The sequence below is a fragment of the Nanorana parkeri genome, unplaced genomic scaffold, assembly GCF_000935625.1.
Source record: "Nanorana parkeri isolate BGI_ZX_2015 unplaced genomic scaffold, ASM93562v1 scaffold18, whole genome shotgun sequence".
NCBI classification, from domain to species: Eukaryota; Metazoa; Chordata; class Amphibia; order Anura; family Dicroglossidae; genus Nanorana; species Nanorana parkeri.
In genome coordinates this window covers 997,279-1,022,443 of record NW_017306286.1, presented here as the reverse complement: position 1 = coordinate 1,022,443, position 25,165 = coordinate 997,279, and the positions used below count along the sequence as shown (strand labels likewise).

Genomic DNA, 25,165 nt, shown 5'->3' with positions numbered 1-25,165 from the left:
GGGGGGGGCACTTGGTCGGCACACTGGCCATTCCAAAAACGCCTAGTATATTTATCCATGCATACAAGGCATTCTCTGGACGAGGGGCAGAGCTTGACGTCACCGCACCTCTGAGGCATATTCATACTTATAAAACAATGCATACTTAGCGTTCAGCTTTAACAGTGTCACTATAAAGTCTGGATTTTGCTATCCTTGGATACAAGATGACCCTCCCCAGACTTGTTTGCAGTCATTTTTACTGAAGATCTTTGCTTAACAGTATCTATGAAAAAGATTGTTTGCAAAATACATATGATAATGCTAAATAATATTAACATGATGTGTCAGGATACAGGAAATACGCATTGTGTCTGATCAGTTATTTAAAAATGACGGGAAAAAATGCATAAAGACTGTCAGAAATAGACAAAAAAATTCCGTTCCATAGATCTGTTCTGGTGCCATTTACATGTAAAATATTTTGAGTGCAAATGGTTTTCTTAGACAAAAGAACATTCAACCTAAGAAATTGCCTGATCATTCAGCCCACTCAAAGTCCCTGGGTAGCCTTGAAATGCTTATAGAGATTTTTGTTAAAGGCTGTGCGTCTGGAGAGCAGCTGGTCAGATCGTGTACGTTATATGGTCGTGGTGTACAGTAGTGGACGGCAAGATACGGAAGAGAATATACTTCTGGGGGTGGATTTTGCCAGTAAAGAGAGGTGAGTTGCAATATTAAATGTGAGCTCCAGGCACAAACACTTATGGGCACCAAATACCTTTTTAAACCCAGTTATTACCTTTTATAAAAATAGCAGTGCCATCATTACTGTGCTGTACAAAGCTTGGGTAGAGGCAGAGTTGTGGGAGGGACCTAGCAGGTCCCACCATCTATAGGCTGCCTGCAGAAAACTACAAGAGGGGCAGATACAAGACTAGTCACCATGCACAAGGAGAGAGAGAGCAGCAGTGACCGGTCTTTTTTACAGAAGCTCTTGCACAGAGGCAAAGTTTTACACTAGATTAATGCACAGATCTGATAGTAATACACAAACCACTCCAAGATTCATGGAAGAATACATACGCCTACTGTACTTAGACAATATTTGCTTATCCTGGAGTTCAGCTATAAGTTCTGCATAGTGGTAAAGATGCAATTTATTTATTTTTTGTAGGATAAGTCACCAAAAAGTCAAGCCAGACTTTGTGTTTAATCTATTTTGATGCTTTGGCTTGCTTTTGAGTCTGTCATCAACAAAAAAAGGCAGATATACTGAGAACTAACTGAGTCAAGTTTATATTGACTCTGTTTGTAGATTAGCACGATTGAAAATGAAAAGTGTTTTCTGCATTGTTCATTCTGCTTTTCTGCTTCTTGGAGGATTAATAATTTTTCACAATCCAACAATGAGCACCTGAGGATGGCTGTAGGGTAAATGAGTCAATTGTTCAACCACCTCAAAAACCAGCATGTTATACCCCCTTCATTACCAGACCATTTTTCAGTATCAGTGGTGTGATAGTTTGACAACTGCTTGTTCTTCCAACACTGTTCCCAAGTGACTTGTATGTCATTATTTTGAGACAAATAGAGCATTTAGAAAAACAGTTTCCCTTTCTTTTATAAAGCACATGAAATAAAAATGTCAGGACAGTACAACACCCCCAAAATTAGGGATGCAGCGAAATTTTAGCTGCCAAAACACTTTGGACGAAAATAGTACTATGGGCAAAATGCTGATGGTACCAAAACGGCCAAAAATGCAGTGCATCCCTAGCTTCTCTCTTCCCCACTGGGTGCCGGTCTGTGTCCCCTCATATCCCCACTCCTCTCTTCCACCTGGGTCAGCAGAGGCAGCAGGGATTGGAGGGGACTCAGACCGGCATCCAGCAGGGAGGAGAGAAGCTATCATGCGGGGAGGTGGGAGGCGGAGAGCTCGGCCTCTTGTAACAGGTGGGAGGGGGCAGAGCAGTCGGGATGGAGAGCGGAGTACAAACACTCAGCACTACTTACTATGTCCGCAGTTATGAATGAACAGGAAGTGCTCTACATCACTTCCCATTCATTCATGATTGTGGGCATAGTAACTGATCCTATCTCCTCCGTTTACGAATGGACAGGAGATTCAGTATAGAGGCTTCCTGTTCATTCATACCAGGGGCTGCAGAAAAAGGGATTTGGGACTCTGTGTCCTTAATCTTCTTTTCTTCTTTTCTTATTTTCAAAGGGAAATATCATGGGTCCTGGGAACGGACTCCTGATATTTCCCCTAAGTAAAGTAAACAAGAAAAATTATGTAAAAAGGTTGGAAAAACAAAAGTTAAAAAAATTAATTTCGGTGCATCTCTACACAAAATGATTCCTTTTAGGAAAGGAGAGACTCCAACGTTATCTCATTTTTGCCACAATTTTTTGAAATGGGGTAACATGCTGGTATTGAGGTGGTTAAATTGAAGTTGTCAAAATGGAAAGAAGACAAATGCAATAACTTGTTAAAGGAATCCATAGTTGGGAAGTATGGAGGCTGACATATTCTTATGAAAAGACTAGACCCCTGGCTAGCACAGTTTTTTTTAAACATGGAGCTTGGTAATGGCGAGGAAAGGAGAGGGTTGAAATGGTTAGAAAAAAGATTCCACAATCATTTAAATAAAACCACACACCATGAATGTGCTGCTATCTTTCTACAATCTATTCCTTTTAATCCACTTTCTTCCCCTTCGTCCATTGTGACAGAAAGGGGAGGGCTCTCTGTGAACACAAGCAGTGTTTACATTTTATGATCGATGTGATTGGCAGCATGATTACAAGCATTGTGCACGTCCCTGGCACGTGCTCTACATCAAGGATGTTTTTAAAGTCCACTCAGAGCTGCAGCATGGCTGCACAAAAACAGCCGGTCAGAATGTGGTTAATGTGTATGTCCAGCAAAAATGTTCCTTTTGTATAGTGTGGAGGGGTTAGAACCCATTTCAGGTTTTTACCGTTGTCTGGCTTTCGTTAAACCACTGCTTTCCAGGGATTTGTTTCAGAGATGTACCCTCATTTCCTGTCCAGCTGACAATATTTTACCAGACAGAAAGTGAGGAAAAACAGCAACACATTTTTATTAGCAGGGGAAGGCTAGAACCCCTTTTTAGATTTTAATTTCTGTCTGTCAGCAGGATAGGACATGAGGTTAAATCTCTTGAACAGATCTCTGGATAGCAGTAAATACCCAACCGAAGTTATAACCCTCTCCATACTATATGCAAAAATAGAAAACAAAAGTTTTTGGCTTGACATACACTTTAATGATCTGACTGCCAGGTAATCTTTCTCTAACCCAATATCAAGGTATACACGCCTGTATCCCATGAATGAGCATGTGGGTCGAAAAAGATGTCCCCAACATTGCCTTTGGGCTTGTTCACACTAGCAGCCGTATGGCTGCTGGTGTGCATGAGCATGGGCAGTGCCGATGCATTTCACACTCTCTTTCTACTTTTTTTTTTTTTGTTAGAATCTTATTTAAATGTCACAAATGGAATTTCATAAAGTATGGGCACACTGCAGTGCGATGTGGTTGTACCGCTCCTCACTGCGGTGCACTTAAAAAAAAAAAGTACTGCTTGCCATACCTTTTTAAGCACACACCACCGCAACTTAGTGGTGTGAACTGTGCCCACCCATGACCAGGCAAATTGCTTTGTCTTACTTTCGGGCTGAGCCAGAAAAAACTGCTAGCTCAGCCTGAACACATATGATGTGAGTGAGCCCTTTATCTTGGGGGAGCAATATGCTAGTAGGTTTTTGTCCCTAGATCCACAGACATTCCCATGATCTCCTCCCCCTGCCCTCATCGATTTCAATGGTATTTCAGTAAAGGAAAAATATTACAGTGCTAATGGAATCAAAGCAGTTCAATCAAAATCTAGACCTAAGCTTACTACTTCTATAGCCAATATCAATTTAAAAAGTACTAACATTATTATCCTATGACATATCCACTCAAGCAGCTTGTTTTCTGCCACAGCAAAAGTTGCACTATCGGGATGGTTCTGCACTTGTGGAGTGACACCACCATTCACATGGATGGGGATGGGTGAGTTATTGCATTCTTTTTTTTTTTTTTTATTGATAATGAAGAAATACAAGCAGAACTGCTCTTTTAAACACATGCATTGTCTATTGAGGTTCATAGATTATTCATTGTTGGTGATCACATACACGGCACGGCTTGTTTACTCCATGAAACATTCAAAACTTCATAACTCATCTGGGACTTCTACAAAGAAACAATAGACATATGAGTAAATGCAAATGATACAAAGCAAAGTGGAAAGATGACCTAACTATCTGCTGACCTCTCATAAGCTAACTTCCAATGTGTCAGAAAAGAGGGCTTCATTGTTTAAATACATTTGTATTGTATGAAGTTATAAAGTATTAACAAGTTTGCAGAGAAAGCTTTTATTTGGTGATGTTGCAACATTGTAGCCACCTGGTGGCAAAATGGTTGTAAACACAATGCAATAATTCCATCTTTATAAATCTCTATATTTTTATTTTCCTGATTTTGTTCAGAATATATTTAAGGTGGCACTAAAGCCTCCCCCCAATGCTAGTGTAAAGGCTTACCTTATGTGATGCCTCTTGGTGTGTACCTCTTCCTTCCAGTCATTCATGTTGTCCCTTCCGAGCTGGTGATGCTGTCCGATGCTTCGGTGTCTCCTTCTTACAGTGTCCCGTGGAGACACCCCTGCGTGCACACTCCCACCATGCATCCATCGCCTAGCATTGTCTGATGCTGTAAGCCAGTCCTCCTCCCCCTATTGTGATCTCATGTGCGCATGCTCCTGTGCCCTCAATACGCTCCCTCTCCCTACCTGGAAGCTCAGAGAAGCTGTGACCAGGATCGAGCAGCAGACAAAAGAGGAGGTTTGCAAGTGTTTGGCCACACATGTTAGCAGTGTATTAGGTTAAAGATGCAGAGAGTTTAATACTACTTTTAAGTATAGCTTATTCTTTTGAAGACACTACTAGCAAACTGAAGATGGCAACAGAAGGCACTAGATGCTTGTAACTTGAGCTGGACTTCAGGCAAACCGCTAAATCCAAACCAAAAAAAAAAAACATGTAAGGGAGCTGTTTTACCTGCCAGAAAAGATTTGTATTGCTGTCCATCCGGTTTTGAAATGTATACAACCGCCACATAGAGCAGACTTTTGTGGCAGGGAGAAAAGTCACAATTTTAATTGTTGGAGTTAAAGGAGACCTATGGGCCAACCTTTTTTGGCCAAAGTTCTATTCAGGGTCACAGGAGGACATATACTAATGTTGTCCAGTGACTCAAAACTCAGTATATAGCGGGCTTTTGCCAGCTATATACTGAGAGTGCAGAGCCTCACCGCAACCGGAACAGATCTCGACAATACTGTCGAGATCTGCCCTGCTGGCTGATTGACAGCTGGCGCTGCCTCTCGCAAGGCTGGGCCCGCTCCGTCCCGCTTCTGTTTTTCCAGTCTGCACTACTAGAAAGGTCTGTAGATGTACACTTTCACCCAGGAAATTTCGCTCACCAAAAACCATGGACCTATTTATAAACAAAGGTCAACAATGGAGAACAGATCATGCCATGTAAACCTGAAACAGCATTTGTTCTCTGGGCTGTTTTAGATTTAACCAGTGCCCGGCGCACCTCTGCTTATATGAGGGTCCGCTTGGTGAGGAGAGTTGGTTCTTTTTTCTGGTTGATTATGCACACATGACTACAGTAAGCAGTGTATTTGCATTTCATTGTGAAATATTTCTTTGCTTTTTATTTAAAGTTCTAAACTTCCTGTATTCTCTTTGTGCTTAGTGGGTTTAGTGTCAACACTGCGGGAAGAACCCATGTGTTCAAACCGGTATCTGTCCAAGCCATGTGGTAAGCAACCATTGTGATATTTGGTTGTTTTCTTTTGTCATCATTATCTATGTGTTTGTTATAATGTGTTAGATACCACCAATATTACCTCATTTCTCATAGGGAAGAGGTAATCCTAAAAGAGTTTCATGGACAAGGTAGAGTACCATTGTTTGTTCTTGTGATTTCCCATCCTATCTCTCTTCCCTGCCAAACTTCTGTTTTTGTTCTTCCCATCCTTGTCTTTTCTTCACATTCCTCCCTAGGTTTGCTCAGGGCAAATGCAAATGATACAGATGGACAGGCACAGTGGCCAAAACCAATTTCTTACTTAGCAACATTTGGTGCTGTCTTGTGTGGAACAGCTAATAATATTCATTCCTGATTGTTTCAGCTACATTTTTACTGAAATATTATTTGTGTTTTCATTGAAGTGTTCTTGTGTAATTAAGCACTTTTTTGTAGCTCTGGGGCTCATTCTTCCACAGTGTTTTTAAATCATTAACCATGCATAGCCAAAAAATGAGACTTGCAAGCTCTGTAGTTCTGTCAATATACATATCATTTTGTGCATAAGCTTTATATTTCACATATCTGCAGTATAATTTCACAATGCACTTCAACCATTCAGGGCAGTTTATTGCAGATTACTTCACTGACATTGGACAAAGACATTTCCAAACTGTACACAGCTATTAAGTATCTATAAACTGTAAATCAATGGAAATGCAGCACTGTGTAGGAATATGCGAGCCTGTGCATGGCTTTATCAAATAACACTGGATTCAGTTCTTTTTCTATTTGATTTTACAAAGGAAGGCAAATTCCCTGTGCATTATCACGTAACAATGCCAACCTTGTAAGCTGACTAAGCAAGGATAAACTTATTTTTACACTTTTACTACTAGGGGTACTGTGTAATTAGTATTCTATAGTTTTAGTTTTGCACCAAGGAATCTGCATTTCATACTGCATTAGCAGGGCTTGAAAATTCACTCGTCCTCTCACAGGCGGGAGGACGCCAGAGCAGGACGAGTAGCTTCCCGGCCGCCCGTTTAATTACAATGGTCGGCTGGGAGCTTCTTGGATGACAGTTTACATTCAAACGATCGGGCGTCTCTAGAGACGTCCGATCGCTTGTATTAGCTGCGGTTTTACCCCCACCCCACACAGTCACGGACATTGCCGGTCACGAGATCCGCTGTGCCTGGTGCGTCTGGGACCGACACGGCTGCTCTTTCACAGGAGATCAAAGGGAGATTGGTACACGATCTCCCTCTGATCTCCTCCTCTCCAGTTCCTGAATGCAGGAAGTGATGTCATTCAGCTGTCATTCCCAGTTACAGAAGCTGGGGAGAAGCCGGTGAAGCAGATTTCTGCTTCATCGGCTTCTCTGCGGGTCCCTAGGTGACATTAGGGGTCTTTGAGACCCCTGATGTCTCCATAAAGAGGACCTGTCATGTAACTTGGCTATCGCATAAGGAGCTTCTTAGCCCCTATGTGATAGCAATAAAGTTAAGTGTACAAAAAGTAAACATGCGTCGGGTGCGCCTATTGTGCCGCACATGTTGGAGAGCAATAATTTTAGGGCCATTTTAATCACATTAAACTGATGTCCAGTAAAAGCGTTTAAAGCGCCGCCTATGGCCAATTTTTGGTGTGGTCGTCTTTTGCGATTTTGCTGGCGTGCGCAATTTTAAGGCTTGACATGTTTGGTGTCTATTTACCCGACATCACTCCGTCTTTTATATTTTATCAAAAATATCGGTAAGAATAAATGTTTTTTAACATAACGTAGGGAAAACATCTGTTTTCCCGAGATTTACGGTACTTTTTTCATTATATAGTAAAAAATATCCCCCCCCCCCGTGGTGATTAAATACCCCGAAAAGAAAGCTCTATGTGTCTCCAAAAAAGTTTGACATAAATTGCAAGGCTATAGTCCGGTCATGCTGACAGTGAAATTTGTGACTGACTGCTGAGACCTAAAATGTTTCAAGCCCTGTGTATTAGTATATGGAAACCTTTTCAGGCAGAAAGTTTATATAATGGATTTATAGGATTAAAAAAAAGAAATATTAAATTTTTTTAATATAATACAGTAAACTCTCTGTTATTTGGTATTCAGCTAACCAGAACTCTCATCTAACCAGAACAAAATGATCGTGGATATGATTGTGTGCCTATTTTCCTTAATTTGTTTTAAGTGTGTCTATTTGCTTTTGATTACTGCAGTTCAATATTAATATGAAGTCAATACAGAGTTTGGTATGGTATAGTATAGCATGGGGTATAGCATTAGTTAGACCTATTTTTAGTAGCAACCAAAAACTATATGTATCCGGAATCTACCAATCCCCGTGGATGACGGGGAGTTTACTGTGTGTGTGTAAATAAATATATATTTTGTGCAATGCTTTACAATATACAGTGGTACCTCGGCTCACAAACTTAATGCGATGTTCGACTAAAACCAATTTGGTCATGAACCGAATCAAACTGTGATCAGACCGCGATCTCGACTAGAGGAAGCCATGACCATGTGTCAGAGCAGGGAAATCGGCTGCGGTTCTGTTCGTCACGCGAAGCAGAGTTCGTGAACAGAAGCAAAATGTTGCCTAACTTCCTGTTCGCGAACCGAATTGTTTGCGAACAGAAGCGTTCATGAACCGAGGTACCACTGTAAAGAGAGACAGTATAGTTACAAAACAATTCAAGACGAGAGGACTAGGAGGGCCAGGCTCCTGAGAGTTTACAATCCAAAGGGGAGGGGCAAGTGATTCAAAAGGTAGTAACTATGTAGGGAATGAGTTGATGGAGAAAGTAAAAATTCTGTTCTTGGAGAGATGGGATAGGCTTTCCTGAAGATATGGGTTTTCAGAGATCATCTAAAGGTGCACAGATTGAGATGGGGGGTTCCAGAGGATGGAAGAGGCTCTGGAGACTTCCTGGAGGTGATCGAGGAGGAGGTGGATATAGAGTTAGAGAGCTGGTGTTTGGAGAGCCGAAAGAGCCTTAGGTTATGTACAAGTCTTTCTATAAAAAGGAGAATCACTGAATTAATTATAATCCCACCACACGTGAGGCATAACATTCATTGGAAATGCTTGTTTTTTACATCGTGTTCTAAATGGCAAAGAAGGCTGATGATGAGGCTAGCCTGGAAAATGATTTTATCTGCTTTAACGCTTTGTTCGTGGTCTTGTGCCTGTTCATTCAAGTCTGTTTTATTCTCATAATCTAAAACAGGTCAGCACTTCAAGTCCTGCACAAGGCCTGTGAAGTTGCCAGACGATACAACTACTTTCTTGGAGGGCTGGCTCTTGTGTGGGCCTCGTACTATGAGAGCTGTATATGCTCTGACCAAAGCTGCATCAATGAGTGGAACACCATGCAGGACCTGGAGTCCACTCGGCCAGACTCCCCCATTCTCTTCATGGAGAAGTGAGTATGCCAGGCCTCCTACTAGATGAAATGGTATATCCCATAGGCAGTGGCATCAAATGTTTCTTTTGTTGTATATCAACATATACAGAATGATTCAAAACACGCCAGAATTAATTTACAGAAGTTGGCAGGCATAAACAAGGAGCATATAAAAGGGTGGTTTTGAAAAAAGGATCTATTTCAGAACTGGTAACTAACTTTGTTAGCTTTAGATAGAATGTTGAAGGATTAGATGCTCTCTTAGATTTTTATTGCTGTGTATAGCCCTACTGGGGAGATTCCCTTACTATTGGTCTTGGTGACCAGTGTCTGTACAGAAAGTGATAGAAAGGCCAACATGTTCAATCTTTTCAATCATCTAATGTGGAAATCTATTCTGGTAACAACTGTCTAATGCCTGGTTCACACCTGGGCGTTTTACAGCGCGTTCCTACGCGCTGTAAAACGCTCAAAATGTGAAAACCAATGATTGCCTATGGGCATGGTTCCCACCTGGGCGTTTTACAGCGCGTAGGAACGCTCTGAAAAACACCCTACGCCCAAAGAAGTACAGGAGCTTCTTTGGGGCGTATTTGCCGCACGTATCAATTAGGATACAGCCGGATAGCCCTTGGAAACGCGCGTTTGTCGCGCGTTTCTTTTACCGCAAATCACGGTAAAAACGCGCGGCAAACGCACATATTCCGTACGCCCAGGTCTGAACCCAGCCTAATAGGGGATATCCTCCTCCTCTTGCTTATTGCTGTGTCTCTGGTACAAGAAGTGAAGAGACATTTTCCCAATGGGATACTGACAGGGGTCTTAACCATTCCCAACTCTATTCAAAATTAAAAAGAAGGTTTTGACTTTATATACACTGTAAAGTTTGAGCTGCCTTGTATTATGTCTTATTTTGCAGCACCGTGGATGGCAGATTTTTTAAGTGATATTTGATGAAAATTTTGGCTAAATAATGCTTATTGACATGGTACTGAAATTTGAAGTTCAGGCCTGCACTTACCCCTCAGTTTAACGTTGTTTTCTTTTTAATGGTGAAGAAATACTGAATATTTTAGGTTCTTCCCCTCCATCTATTGATTAGCTGATAAGAAATGCCTCTTAGTTGTGAAAGAACCCAAGGCATAGCTACTTTCTTTAGCCAAGGGTGGCCATAAAGGGCTCTATCCCACCCACAGTTTGATTGCCGGAAACCATCTTCACACAAGGATTGGGCAAACGTTTTGTCAAATCTCTGTATGATGGGACTGCTTCTTCACTTTTATTGAGAACAGGAAAAGAAGTACATGGGGGCACAGTCCTGCAGTACAGTACAGTAGGCTCTGGTGCTCTTGAAAGGGAACAGTTATCTCTCTGTCTGTTTTTTGACGTCAGCTAGTATTTCTTCTTGTATAGGCCAAATGAAGGTGAAAGGACTGAATGGGTCATCAAAGCAACTTTGCGGAGTATCATGATGGGCAAAGACTTGGAAAATGTGACTTGTAAAGAAGTAAGCAGTATCTTTCCAACGATTTTACATTCCCTTGAATTGTCAAATCTTTTTTTGAGCCCTTTGCCTTTTTCCTAGATTCGAAATGAGCTAGAGAAGAAGCTGAGCTGCAATTTAAAAGAGTACAAAGAATACATAGACAACGAGATGCTGCTGATTTTGGGACAAATGGATAAAGCGTCTCTTATATTTGATTACCTTTACTTGGTATGTAAACATGGTAAATACACACCTACATTTTTGTGGTCTTATTTTATAGTAAAGAATTGATTCTTTGTGAGGGCTGGGAATTGGTTATCAAGGTTTGTTACTATGCCGGTTTTTAATCATATACTTAAGTCTTGATTTCCCCTGCGTACTGGCACTTGAGTTGTAGCTGACATATATTGGTTCTCGTCTGTATAGGTAATTGAAATGTACTAACACTATTTTCTTATGGCTGCTTAATGAACTCCAGTCTTCACTAAAGGTAAACATTGATTTTCTTTGCATCAACTATTCACCAGACGTCTTAGCCACAGGTTTTCAATAAGTTCAGGATGTTGTCTGTCGCCGCATTACCACAATCCTCGAACCAGCCAACTGCTTTTGCAGTGTGAAATATGAAGCACAGCTAGGAATAAATTTAACTAGGCAAATGAGTCAACTTCGTTGGTATAGAGCATTTGGCAGTTTGAAGAATGAACCTGTTTTACCAACTTCACTCTTGCTATAGGGCTTATTGGGTCTATGCTGTTTGTGATCTGCACTACTGCAACATAGAAAAATGTATTGTTTCTGTCTTTCCTGCCTATCATTGTTTAACTTTGTTTGAAGCACTTACATGGTCTTTTCAAGCTCACCTGGCAACAGCATGCCAGGGCATGCACTGTGGGTTATGTGATTAAAACAATAGGGCGGCGGTATCCCACGCATGCATGTCTGCTTACCTTCTTCAGGTTCGCTACTGTGCGGGTACACACACACCTCCCCTCCAGCCCACTTGTGCTCATGTGCTACTTTGCTAGAAATTATTTATTCCACTATTGCTGTGCCTGCTCAAATCCCAATCCTACATGCTCATCCTCCCATCCCCCACCCATTCGTATCATGCTCCACTCCATGGCACTTCTCACCCTGAACACTGCGCTCAGTGATACCACCCCAGTGGGCCTGCCCAGAGTCCGCACATACCCCCTGTTTGTGAACTGAAGGCTCTTTTCCAATGTGCCCTATGTAAAAGATGTGCTGCTGAACTCTCTTCCCTGCAGCCTTTTGAAGCATTTTTGACTAGTCACTAATTATGCCACTGGCCATAAGACAACGATAATCTAGCATTAGCGGTAGGTGAGAAACTTTCTGCAGATTTCGGTGCACAGACTGACACAGAGGAAGGGTGGGGTACAGAAAGAGTAAGCCTAAAAATGCGGTTTAGCTATAAAACCTCCCATAGTGGATTGGCCCAAATAGAGTGGAGTTCAAACCTGAGCTATATTTATTATGTAATCTTTATGCGTTTTCATGTATAATAATATAAAGCAATTTCTACACCTGAATTCAGCTATTTTTATATGCAATGTTTTTATTATTTTTAGGGATCTGAATGGAATGCATCAAACCTGGAGGAACTCCACAACGCTGGGTAGGTTTCTCGCTTTCTCAAACTGTTTGCTTTTGATGGTGCCTTTGTGTGTAAAAAGCATTGGCAAAGTGGGAAATTCCAGATTGATGCATGCATGCCATGTCCATATCATGTTGTCCTGTCATCTGTTAGGTGCTTATTTACATACATATTGTATTATCTGCAAAGGAGGCGTGTTTATCGGGCACTACAGATTTTCCTCCTAATAGTTATCTGCTCAGACATTGTTTAGGTAAGATGGATACAGTTGTGTGAGGAACACTTTGGTGTACATGTAGTTTTTTGATATAGGGCCGCTTTTGCAAAGATAGGGAGTCAGCATTGGATTAGATGAGTATGTATGTAGAATGGGGTTTAAGCAAGTTACGGCATAGTGTAAGGGTTATGTCATTGTTAAGCTTAGGTTTTAGTGTTTAAGCCGTAAGGGCTCATTTCTGACATCAGATCGGGTAAGTGTTAGCAGGATACTTTTAGTGATACGTGTGTGAGGAATTTGTATAGCTCATCTGTATGGTCTACCAGATGATATGGGTGAATGGCAAAATCAGTGGCAGATTGGGTTGCTCTCCATTAGGAAGTTTAAAGGCCTCAGCAATTCAGCCTGTATGTGTAAGCAGCTCTTATGATCCTTATGTCTTCATTGCTTCCAATTTCTAAAAACAAAAAGGTTATAATTTACTGTATAAAGCAAATTAATAAAACCTGTAGTGATCACCTAAGCATTGATAGGTCAATTGGAAACAATAGAAAAACTGTAGTGGTTTTACATAGAACGCCTTGATGTGTTTCACATGCGCACACGTTTGATGTTTGGTTGTTGATTTTTAGGACCAGTGCAAGTGTTATTCATTTGTATTGTACTGTGGTTGATGAGAGATGGCTTTCTATGTATTTCTGTTTTGTATAACTTAATGTATGTTGACGTGTTCACTAAATTTGTATGTTTTTTTTTTTTCCAGAGTTGGCTACATACTTAATGTGACGAGAGAGATAGACAACTTCTTTCCTGGCCTTTTTGCCTATCATAACATTCGTGTTTATGATGAGGAGAGCACTGACCTGCTGTCCCACTGGAATGATGCCTATAACTTCATTAACAAAGCAAAGTTGGTATTGGTTTACTCTAATGTGGTATTACCCAAGTAGTTCTACACTTACACATAGCACTAGTTATACATGTTAATATTGGTCTCCAATTTATAGCACCATTGACAATAAATTCTATGCACATGATTCTGACACCCCATTCACACTGAGCGACATGGAGCATAGCGCGTTTTTTTGGGCGGGACTTCGTCGCTACTACATTGGGCTGTAACCAATCAACAGGGATCTTGATGTGCAAAAGTGTACCTTCTGTAGCACGACACCATAGAGTCTATTAGAGCCAAATGAAAAAGGGTCATGTACGAGTGACAAGCTACAGGCGACATTGAGCTGTGAGATGTGAACAGCTCCATTGAAATGCATTGGACAAGCTACACAGAGCGATATCGCGTGGAAATATGTGCGATTTTTGCGGCGGAAATTGCGCGATAAACCGCTTCAGTGTGAACAGGGCCTTAGAGGGCCTCTGGTTATCATCATATGAAAACCCTTTAGGCCCATTTGTAAATGCTAAAGTTGATGCTCCTTTTTTTTTCTTTTCAGCAATTTTTTGTTGAAATTATAAATTGTTGAAAACAAAACAATGACTTGACAATGAAATTACTACCTTTCAGCTATAAGTTGATGATAAATTGTAAATGGCAACTGCCATTTAGAAAGGATTTCTGTGTCACTAATTTAGCCTGTCTCGATGTCTATGATTTATAGCAAATAAATGTTTCTATTGAACTATTAAAGTACACACTGCACTGTGTATAAATTACCACTTAAAAGTTGCATGATCTGTGTGGAGGGCTGCTAGTATACATTTTTTTATCTTGCAGCATGCTAGCAGCACCTACACAACACTTCTCTGGTGCTGTGGGGAGTGAGGGTTGCAACTCGACAGGGAAGTGCTCCGGTCTCATCCACGCCCCTCCTTGCTACCTGCCTATTCACAAAATGCCCTGTATTTTCTCAAACATACAAGGCATTCTGTGATTGGAGAAAGACAGATGTCACATCCCTGTGCTCTCCACTCCTCCAATCACAGAACTTTCTCTTTGAGAAAAATATAAGGCATTTTGTTAATGGGCAAGTAGTGAGAAGAAGCAGGGAGTAAACTGGAGCACTTCACTGCTTGAGTCACACCCCTCACTCCCTGTGCCCAGAAGAAAGGCGTTATATAGTTACATAGTATCTGAGGTTGAATAAAGACACAGGTCCATCAAGTTCAACCCATTGCATGTATGTATGTGATTCTGCATGTGTATGCGTGTGTACGAGTCCCTGTGTGTTCTTGTTTTTAAGAGTACCTGTACCCCTGTATGTTACGGTCTCTGAGGAAGATGCTTTTTGAATGATAGGTGTTGGCATGCTTCAATATTTTTAGACTTTGCAGCAACCCCCCACACACAACACACAGCTGTTCAGTGATAATTTACACACCCAGTGTGTAAATTATTATATTTTTTTGTATCCTGGAGTTTGGCTTTAACAACTATTCCTTGCCACATGAAATTGAAGACTTATTAGAAATACCAGAAGGGAGAAATAGCATGTGTTGATGTGTTCAGTTGGTATCAACTTGTACATACCCTGTTTCCCCAAAAATAAGACCTAACCCGAAAATAAGACCTAGTACTATTTTTTGGGAATTGCTAAAATATAAGACCTCCCCCGAAAATAAGACCTAGTTGTGACCATTCCCAGGGCCGGTGGTGGCATAAGGGGGAACTTGAAGAGCAGCGGGAGAGAATCAGCGGTGCCACCGAAGCCAGCGCTAGAGGAAGCGAGGCGTCACCGGAGGGAGCAGAGCCGCACAAGCCGACGCCTCCTCTATAGCCCCGCCTCCTGTCACAGGCGGAGTGATACCAAATGCACTCCGCCTGTGAGGATTCCATAGTGAAAGTGCTCTTCGCTCATTCTGGCCAGCGATTGGTTACCAAATTGCTCTTGGAAAGGTACGGCGCCCCTGATTGCCCTGATCACCCTATTCTTAACTTTGCCAGTTTGGATTATTTAATTTGGATTTGCGTTAACTTTGGATTTTTGTACATAAAAAAATTTTAAAAAAATAAGACCTACCCCGAAAATAAGACCTAGTGTGTTTCTTTGAGCCAAAAAAAATAAAAGACTGTCTTATTTTCGGGGAAACACGGTATGCATGGACACGAGAACTGTCTGGTGTTGCTATTAGAACCCTGAGAGTGCTGTGTGATGTGATTTCTCTTTGCTTTGTTGTACCTACAGGAAAAATAATTCCAAGTGTCTAGTGCACTGTAAAATGGGAGTCAGTCGCTCAGCTTCTACAGTCATTGCTTATGCCATGAAAGAGTATGGCTGGTCCATGGAGAACGCATACAGTTATGTCAAACAAAGGCGCAGTGTCACCAGACCAAATTCCGGTTTTATGCGTCAACTCTTGGAGTATGAGGGAATCCTTGATGCCAGGTAACTTTGTTCTTTTATCAGCATCATTTCCTACTTTTTTTTTTTTTAACCTTAAGAGGAACTTGGTTTACAAATACTTTTCTAGTTTAAGATTAGAACAGAAAACGGATGAATCCCATATTGCTTGCCATCACTGCTGCTGAAGGATACAACTGTGGCCAATATAACCCTTCCCCTCCACAGCCTTGATAGGCCAGGCTTTGAGTTGCTGACTTAAATGAGTTCTTAATTTGTTCCAAGCGAGAATCTATAAGGCCTGGTTCACACCTGGGCGTTTTACAGCGCTGATCGACGCGCTGTAAAACGCTCCGCATGTGAAAACCAATAATTGCCTATGGGCATGGTTCCCACCTGGGCGTATTTCGGCGCGTAGGAACGTGCTGAAAAACGCCCTACGCCCAAAGAAGTACAGGAGCTTCTTTTGGGGCGTATTTTCCGCGCGTATCTATTAGGATACAGCCGGATAGCCCTCGTAAATGTGCGTTTGTCGCGCGTCTCTTTTACCGCAAATCGCGGTAGAAACACGTGGCAAAAGCACATATTCCATACGCCCAGGTGTGAACCCAGCCTAACAGAATGCAATGCAGAGAAATCCAGTGGCATGCTATTAGTAGGTTCTCGTTGTAAATATATGAAGAATTCTAGCTGGTGACAACTATAAATTGAAAAACTGAGCTCAGAGAGTCACAGCTGTTGAGTAATTTAGGTTGAACAGCAATGAAGATTTGAGAGAGGGTTTAAAATCTGCCCCACAACACCTAAAACAAAAATCTTTAACCAGTACAACAAATAAGTCTTGGTCTTAAGCTGGCCATACACCTTACAATTATCTGCAGATTTTCTGTGGTCAGATAAGGTGCCCACACACCTTACGATAATCGCAGGAAATCCCGCAATCGTATGATTATCGTAAGGTGTGTGGAAGCCGTGCGACCTCTACTACTGTAAGGTCGCACGACTTTTATCTTAGGAACATGTTCGAAAACCCGCCAAGCATCGTACGATGTTCGGCGGGTGTGTAGCATGTTCGTAAGATAAAAGACGGACGGGCCGGTGTGCGCAAGCGCACACTGCCCGTTCGGCATTGCGGTCATCGGAAGCCCGCCCCTCAGGGGGGCGCGGCTTGCGATCATCGCAAGTACGATCTGCCTGTCCAACATAGGCAGATCGTACATTTTTTTAATTACCTTACAACCATCGCAAGACAAAAGTCTTGCGATGGTTGTAAGGTGTGTGCCCAGCCATAGAAAAGGTGCAACAGATTCCTCCAGCTACACTTAATTGTGTGGATGAAGTAATCTCCACCTGGGCCAATCTGTTGCACTTTTTCCATCTGGCCACAGAAAATCTGCAGATAATTGTAAGGTGTATGGGCAGCTTTACCTATTTTACTCATTAGGCATGTGGGCTGGAAGGCATCTGAAACACATCCTTTAAAGCGCTCCCCAAAAAGCATAAAACCCATTAGGTATTCGTTTTGTATCTTGGCCGTTTGGTATCATCACCCGTGCTGAGGGTCTTTTATAAGCTTTGATCACTGTTAGGAGGCTGACAATGTACCTTTTTATACAACTTCTAATTGGTGACGATTATAATGGTTAACCTTTTTTTATTTTTTAGTAAACAACGACACAACAAATTGTGGAGGCAACAAGTGGACCAGGATATCCCTCAAACTGACTTAGAAGATATCTTTCCGACAACATTTCAGGCCAATAACATGGAGACTGATCTTGAATACAGAATAAATGATGATGATGATGCGCATCCAGTTATGTCTGAAAAAAGATGTTGTGGGACTCTTACTAGCACTCATGAACTATTTGAGCCACCAAATGTGATGCTTGAAGTGGAGGAGCTGGAGAAAGATGCCCTTCTGGAAGACGCCCCATTTCCAGAGCCATACTGCACAGTTGAAGCCAAAGAGAAAAGTGATTTTGATTTCAGAACGTTGGAGGTGAGAAAGAAGCTGTATTTTGAAGGCACCTTAACACCCCCAAATTTTGGTGATGATCTAAAATCAACCGAATATGGGAGTAAGAATCAGGTTGCTGCCTTAGAATGTAACGGAGAGGAACTGCGAGCAAGCAAGGATTTCTATAATTGCAGCAGCAAGAGAAGTTGCCCGAAAGACAGTGAGGTAAGGGCACCTTTTTATGGAATATCAATGCCCCTGTATGCTGTAACATTAAACATTTGTAGCGCCAGTCATTTGGTTTTACATTGGTGCATGTAGTTGTTTTGCAGATGTGTGCTCTGTGAAGAATTCTATTTAGGGGGTTGAAAAGTTTTGAGACTGCAGAAGTCATTAAGGGCCTGTTCACACGACGTCCGTTTTCTGTGCTGACCTGATCCGTACGCTCCTGCACTAAAAATGCATCCCGATGTATCCCTATGTGTTTTATGGGCTACAGTTCTCACGTGCGCAGTCCGTTCAGGTTACGACAGAAAAAATACTGCATGTCACATTTTGTCCGGTCAGGAAACGCAAAACGCGTCAAACGCACTGCAGCTAACATACTGACAGCCCCACTCCAGCAAAAAAAAAAAAAAATTTTTTTAACTGGAACGCATCAAAAACGCAGCCAAAACGCACTGCATCAGTAGCACCGCGTCTGCAGATCCACACCTGATCAGGACCTGATATCATGTGAACAGGCCCTAAAAGTTGCATTTTCAGTTAAATTTGGGGAAACCACTTGAAACGTTTTTTGTGTTGACCTATTTCAATTGCTTTTGTTTGATTTGTTCATTGTGAACAGCTGAAAGTCTGTCATTTTTGCCAAAAAACCTGATTTGCAATGGGGGTTGAATAATTGTGATTACGACTGTATATCTCAACCTATTAAACTTTTTGTATGCCAACGGTATCTGGTTCTACATGTAAGCCCGCAAATAAATAACTTATTTTTCTTCATTGTCCATTCTCATATGCTGGTCCACAGATTTTACTTAACACCTTTTATTCCCATAGATCAGGGGTAAGCAACCTTGGCTCTCCAGCTGTGCTGAAACTACATGCTTCTGCCTCTGGCTTGCAATGCCTTATGGGATTTGTAGTTTCTATGACAGAGGTTGCCTACCCCTGCCATAGATGAAGCATTTTCTCACCCACTTGTGTTAAAGGTGCTTTTCACTCACCTCCATAGTTCTAGCCGACCTGTGACAATGAGAAGGTCACAGGTCGGCTCAGTAGATCGGGAGGTGAGCGAACATATACCGGCGTTCGCTCACCTCTCGATCCTGTCACGGCTCTCTGCTGTGACAGGGGAGGGGCTGGATTCCCCCCGCTCCGATCCGCCTGCGCTGACTGGCGGAACGGGAGGGGGCGGGTACAGCTGGCTCTGCCTCTAGATAGGCAGAGCCAGCTGTCAGTCACGCTGCTGGGCAGATCCAGACATAATTGTCAGGATCCGCTTCAGCTGCGGCGTCTCGGTATACCGTGAGCTACAGCTCGCGTTATACTGAGCCTAGGGTGACGGGAGGACGCTAGTTTGTGTCCTCCCGTTACCCTAAGGAGAACTATGGGAAAAAGCCCTGACCCCATAGTTCTCCTTTTAAACACCATGTTTTAGATTCATATATTATTCTTAGTCTAATTATAGCTTTATTAAGTTGTATTTCTCAAATTTTGGGATAGTACAATAATTGAATCTCTCTTTTATTTGCATATATCTACTGCTAGCAAGCCGTAGATGTATGCAAGAATATTAGAAACAAGCCACCAAAAAGGTTATTACGTGCCTGTGTCTTCGCCGCTCACTCCCATCCGAAGATCTGAAAAATTCTCGAGCTGCCATGAAGGATCATGAAGTGAGCGCATGCGCAGTAGAGATCTTCGGCCGGGAGAAGAGGAGAGACACAGGGTAAGTCAATGCAGACTCCGCGGGACAGGAAGACACAGCAGTCAGCGCTGTGTTCTCTTAACAGACAAAACTGATTGCGGTGCTTTGTGTTACATTGTGGTGCATTGATTTTGAATGGCACCCTAACGCACCTTGCCAGCAGGCCACAGTGCACCACAATGTACACATATGAACCATATAGAGCACATGGAAATGTGGTGTGCTGCTTTGAAAAGGTTGCTGCAAGTCTGTTAAAACCTATGTTACGGTGTGTTGGAAGCCTATTCAAAACTAATGGGCTGCCTTATTGCAACACAAGTTAATATGTGGTTGGTAACACACCAAAACACAGCAGAGATATGTGAATGAGCCCTTAGGCCCCATTCACACCAGATCCATTGCGATCCAGGTTATTAAGAACAGAAGTTAATCCAAAAAATGTATGGGTGTGACTGGGACCAGATCACACCCCTCCTTTCCATTCCTTTGTGTTGTGTTACGTTATGTTGCACTGAAAAAAAGTAGAACATGCACTACTTTATTTTCAGTGCAACGTAATGCAATACATCAGTGTAAACCAGCCCCATTCACACATTTATTTTTCGGTGCCCTTGCATTAGCATCCCTTGATAAACAGATTGCAATGGGCAGGAATGCACAATCGCAAATCAAGGGACACTGTCGACTTACGCTTTACCTTCCGATTTGGTGTGAAGGGGCCCTTAATGTAACTGCTTATGGGTTTTTTTTTATGATTACAAACTCCAGTTAGATTTAGAGTTAAGCCTAATGACTGTCCCTTATAATATTCTTCTATTTTTGGTATGTACTGGGATCTCTCTACCCTTGCAGTGGGTCCCCCTCCCCACTGCAAGGGCTACCTGCTCATTTTATCAAGGGGATGATGAATAGGGGTGATATACTTCCCTTATTCTTCAGTCTTGCAGGCTTCCTCTTCTACGTGTGGCTCTGTACTTACCATAAAATCTGTTTTTTGGAATGCATTAAAGGACACAGGATTAGTAGTTATTCTGATATAATTGGGTTATACTGCCTTCTACAAGAGGATTTGGATGCTGGCAAACAAAAAAAAGCTGTTGGCCAGCCTAGTATAACCGCTTCCACTCCGATTTGTATCAGTTTTGTAGAAAAGCAGAACAGACTGTTTTTACTTTGTCATGTGATGATGTTTGCAGATCTGTTTCTGAGCCATAAAATAGTACTTCTTCATTACTGTTCTCGAATTCTACACTTACAGTATGTGCTTGTTTAATAGATCTTCAAAGTACTCAGTATTCTAATATTTTCTCCTCGTCTCCAATTAAGTTTCTATTTTTAGCTCATATTCTTGTTCTTTGAAACATTGGACAGATTTTTAAGTTCTTTCCTTTTCTGTTGCCTGGATCTGTGCCTGTTCCTTTCTTCCTTCTGCATATTTTATTTGCCATGTTTTGGGGGGGTTTTCATCTATATTATTGTTTTCTTTTACCATTTATTTTCCTTTCTTCTGCTTTTTCTTCACTCCTCATTAATCTGAATATTGTTCTGTGTATAGTTTTATAACTGATTGGTCTTTTGGCAGATTTTGTTATTGCTATTTAAAGTGACACTAAACTCAGGAGTTAAAACATAAAAATAACATTTAAGTACCTTCTAACTATTAACAAAAATGTATCTTATTTGTGTATCACTCGGCTGTAGATCCTCAAATCATCTCTGACTTGATGCTGACACTGTCCTGCCCTCTGGAAGGTGGCTACTTTTCTTCCCCCATGGTCCCTGTGTGTGTTGTAAAGTAGCCACCACTCCCAGCTCACTCCCGGGATGGACTACAGTCTCATGTTTTAGTTTACTAATAATTTATACTGAGATTGTAGTCCATCAGGGGAGTGAGCTTGGAGCGGTGACTACTTTACAACACACACGGGGACCATGGAGAACAAAAGTAGCCACCCTCCAGAACAGTGTCAGCACCAATTCAGAGATGATTTGAGGATCTACACAAATAACATCAACTTTTGTTAATAATTAGGGTACTTGAATGCATTTTTAAGGTTTAACTCCTGAGTTTAGTGTCACTTTAACTTCTGCCATCTATCCCCTAGTGCTTTCCTCCGCCAGTGTTTTCATCTGCTCTGTATCCCCATCCAGCTTGGAGGGGACCCAGACTCCTGCAGCCAGTGCCCAGCAGTGAGGAGGGCTCCCCAAACCTACCCCCCTTCCTTTACGGCCCTCCTCTGCTGATTGACAGCAGGCAGTGGGCGGGTGCAATAGCCAGCCTGCTTTTGGCTATTGTAGTTTAAAATGGCCATTAGCAGACTGGCTATTGCACCCGCCCACTGCCTGCTGTTTACATTCAGCTATCGGCTGCAGAATCCTTCCATCGGCAGCTGTCATTCCCCAGCTGAAGCTAATCAAGCGCAATGTGTGCTTGAACAGCTTTTTTGAAGTGGAAAGGTGATACTAGGGGTCATTAATAGACCCCTAATGTCACCTTAAAGAGAACCTGTCTTCTGGAATGTGCTATCAAAAAGGGGGCTAATTCTAAACCGCTAACCGGGCTTTTATATTTTTTTATATTATTTCTATTTTATGGCCAATTTTGGTGTTATTTTAAATAAAAAATTATAAAAGGTGGTGTTGTTTTGACCTGACGAATTCTGCTACACGCGGTACTGCAATGCTGTGTGTTCCAGTGCAGTTGCACAACATTGTGCATGCAGTTTTATTCTGAAGTAAACTTTGTAACACTCCCTTTGTGTATTTCAAATAAAAGAGGGTATTTAATTTATTTGATTATTCGAAAAAATAATCTGCCAACGAATCGAGTAGGAAAATAAACATTAGTGGCAGCTCTTTTCTTTAAGCATTCATATCACCTAGTTTTTTTTTACATACAACTTCAGTATGTTATGCTCTTTCCACCTGTTTATAACAATTGTCATGCTTCTTCCTTTCCATTTTCCTTAGGGGCATTAGCTTCCCTAACAAGATATAGTTATCTGTATCGCATAGGCCTCATTCACACGGAAGTGAACACCTAGGAGCAGGTTTTTGCCTCTTGGGAGGCACAGTGTGTAATTGCTACATGCCGGCCCCACATCCAAGTGCAGGTATCTGGACCTGCATGGATGTGAAGGGTACGGGTCGGCATGTAGCCTTTCATTGGGCTGTACAGGTGGCTACATGCAATTACACACTGCATCTGTCCCTCCCGGGAGCAGGTCTCTGCATGGGCGTTTACGCCGTACTGATGTATAAGAAAATAGCTGGCACTTCCCACTATGCAGAAGCATGTGTTGCATTTGGGGATCCATCTTAGTTGATGGCATATCTAATTGTCCATTTGAACAGTGTATAATAGTTACTTGAATGCCCCCTTTCTAAAATGCTTTGTGATGTGCCTTTCTTCCACTCCTAATTATATGGTATACTTCCTTAGTGTCACTATAACATGTTTTACTGATTCATTACAGCTTCTAGTCGGCTTTCTAATTAATGTTTTTTTACACTGTAGGAGGATGCCATTTTTGGAATCCTGAGCAAAGTTAAACCTCGATATCCTTCTTGCACAGACTGTATGTACCCATCAACTGCCATGACATCTGACGCATATGAAGAACCTCAGCAGCTGGATTCTGCTGAAACCCCAACCGTGTGCAGTCAGCCCGCACTTCTACAGCATATGACTTCGGTAGTGTTAAACAGGATGCATGGGGACACATTTTCTAAAGGAGCACAAATACCAATGGACTCGCAAGACTATAATGCATCTCCTTCAAAAACTGATCAGAACTTCAACGATTCAGTTGAATTAAATGATGTATTTGGTCAAGTAGGTTCTTATGAAAACCTTGCTTCTAAAAGGGATTCCAAACCTGCTAAGGATCTCAAGTATTTATTTTTCAGCAAAGAATTGGAAAAACCTGCCATGCATAGCTATTTAATGCAGCACCAGGAATCCATTATTCAGCTACAAAAAGCTGGGTTGGTCAGAAAACATACCAAAGAACTGGAACGTCTAAGGAGTGAAAGCTCTTCTGTGATTAAAGAATGTCCCCTAGACAAAACAGATTCCAGTAGTTATATAGATGGTGAGGGACAAGCGGAGTCTGGTAAGACTAATAAAGAGCCGAAAGATTTTGAAAAACTAGAAGTGGCTGATGTATTGGAGATGGGGTTTATAAAAACTTCTACTCCTAGCTCTTGTAAAATGGATTTAATGAGTAGCTATACAAAAGACTTTCTAAAGACCATTTGCTATACACCAACGTCCTCTTCTATTAGTTCCAATCTCACCCGAAGTTCAAGCAGTGACAGCATTCACAGCGTACGTGGCAAACCAGGACTTGTTAAACAGAGGACTCAAGAGATTGAAACAAGGATGCGCCTGGCAGGTCTTACTCTTTCGTCCCCTCTGAAGAGATCTCACTCTCTTGCCAAACTGGGAAGTTTAAATTTTTCATGTGATGACCTGTCGTGTGATGCAGATCATTTCCCAAAGATCGACTATAAAAGCACTAGTTTTAGAGACCACAGTGTCTGTACAGAAACCCCATCATCATCAGGGACAACCGAAACCACATCAGGTCACATGGAATCCACTAGCTCATCCATCACTGAGACAGATCAAAGATGATGCTTTTCTTTTAATGTTTACTTTCTATAGCCATTGTTGCTTTTATTGTACATCTGAACACAATGTGAGGTATGGGTCTGTGGGACTCCAGAACGTGTTGCTTTTAAACCCATGGCACATTTTCGCGGCTATAACTGTACAAATAAGAGAATATTTTGTGACAATATTTACTTTCTTGTTTCTTAATTTTGTTATATGTTTCCTATTTTATTGCTACTGCCAAGAAAGGTACTATTTTGTATTTAATTTCTGATTGAGATCCACAAAAGCTTGTGGAGAAACACAAGGGCTGTGTATATTGAAGGATACAAGCACTTCCTACCCTACCTTTTGTGGCGTTAGTTAAATATTTTACAGCAGTACTCCAGTATTATGCAGTGCTCTTAGCTTGATGGCGACAGAATCCTTCGGTTCCGTATTCCCTTGGGAAAGACCCCTGAAAGACATTGTTATAAATGTGTCGAATTCAATAGTAATGTATTGCCTATAATATATGTATAGTGTGTGTATGTATATATAATTACATGGAGCTTCACTATTCTATGTGGAGACCTTGATCTTGTTTTGTTAACCCAGATGCCTTGAACTCCTTCCTTCTCTTTTTTTTTTATATTGTTTCATTGCTTTAAATATTAATATATTGGTTCACTCCATTTAGCATATTTTACTCGAAAGGTCAATTTGCTTAAAGTGGGGGGGTGGGGGGGGGAATATATAT

At 41.6% G+C, this 25,165-nt stretch overlaps 1 protein-coding gene across 1 annotated transcript in view; it reads left to right on the top strand.

The window, feature by feature from the left end:
* The window catches only part of SSH1 (slingshot protein phosphatase 1), a 51,407-nt gene extending 26,679 nt beyond the window's left edge, over positions 1–24,728 (top strand). Inside the window, exons 5-15 of the mRNA XM_018560394.1 lie at positions 582–703; positions 3,998–4,066; positions 5,825–5,890; positions 9,119–9,313; positions 10,709–10,802; positions 10,881–11,009; positions 12,377–12,423; positions 13,383–13,529; positions 15,763–15,963; positions 17,584–18,103; positions 23,326–24,728. Coding sequence (XP_018415896.1) covers positions 582–703; positions 3,998–4,066; positions 5,825–5,890; positions 9,119–9,313; positions 10,709–10,802; positions 10,881–11,009; positions 12,377–12,423; positions 13,383–13,529; positions 15,763–15,963; positions 17,584–18,103; positions 23,326–24,447 — 2,712 coding nt within the window. The 3' untranslated portion in view covers positions 24,448–24,728. The remainder of the gene's footprint in view (positions 1–581; positions 704–3,997; positions 4,067–5,824; positions 5,891–9,118; positions 9,314–10,708; positions 10,803–10,880; positions 11,010–12,376; positions 12,424–13,382; positions 13,530–15,762; positions 15,964–17,583; positions 18,104–23,325) is intronic.
* The last annotated feature ends 437 nt before the right edge of the window (positions 24,729–25,165 follow it).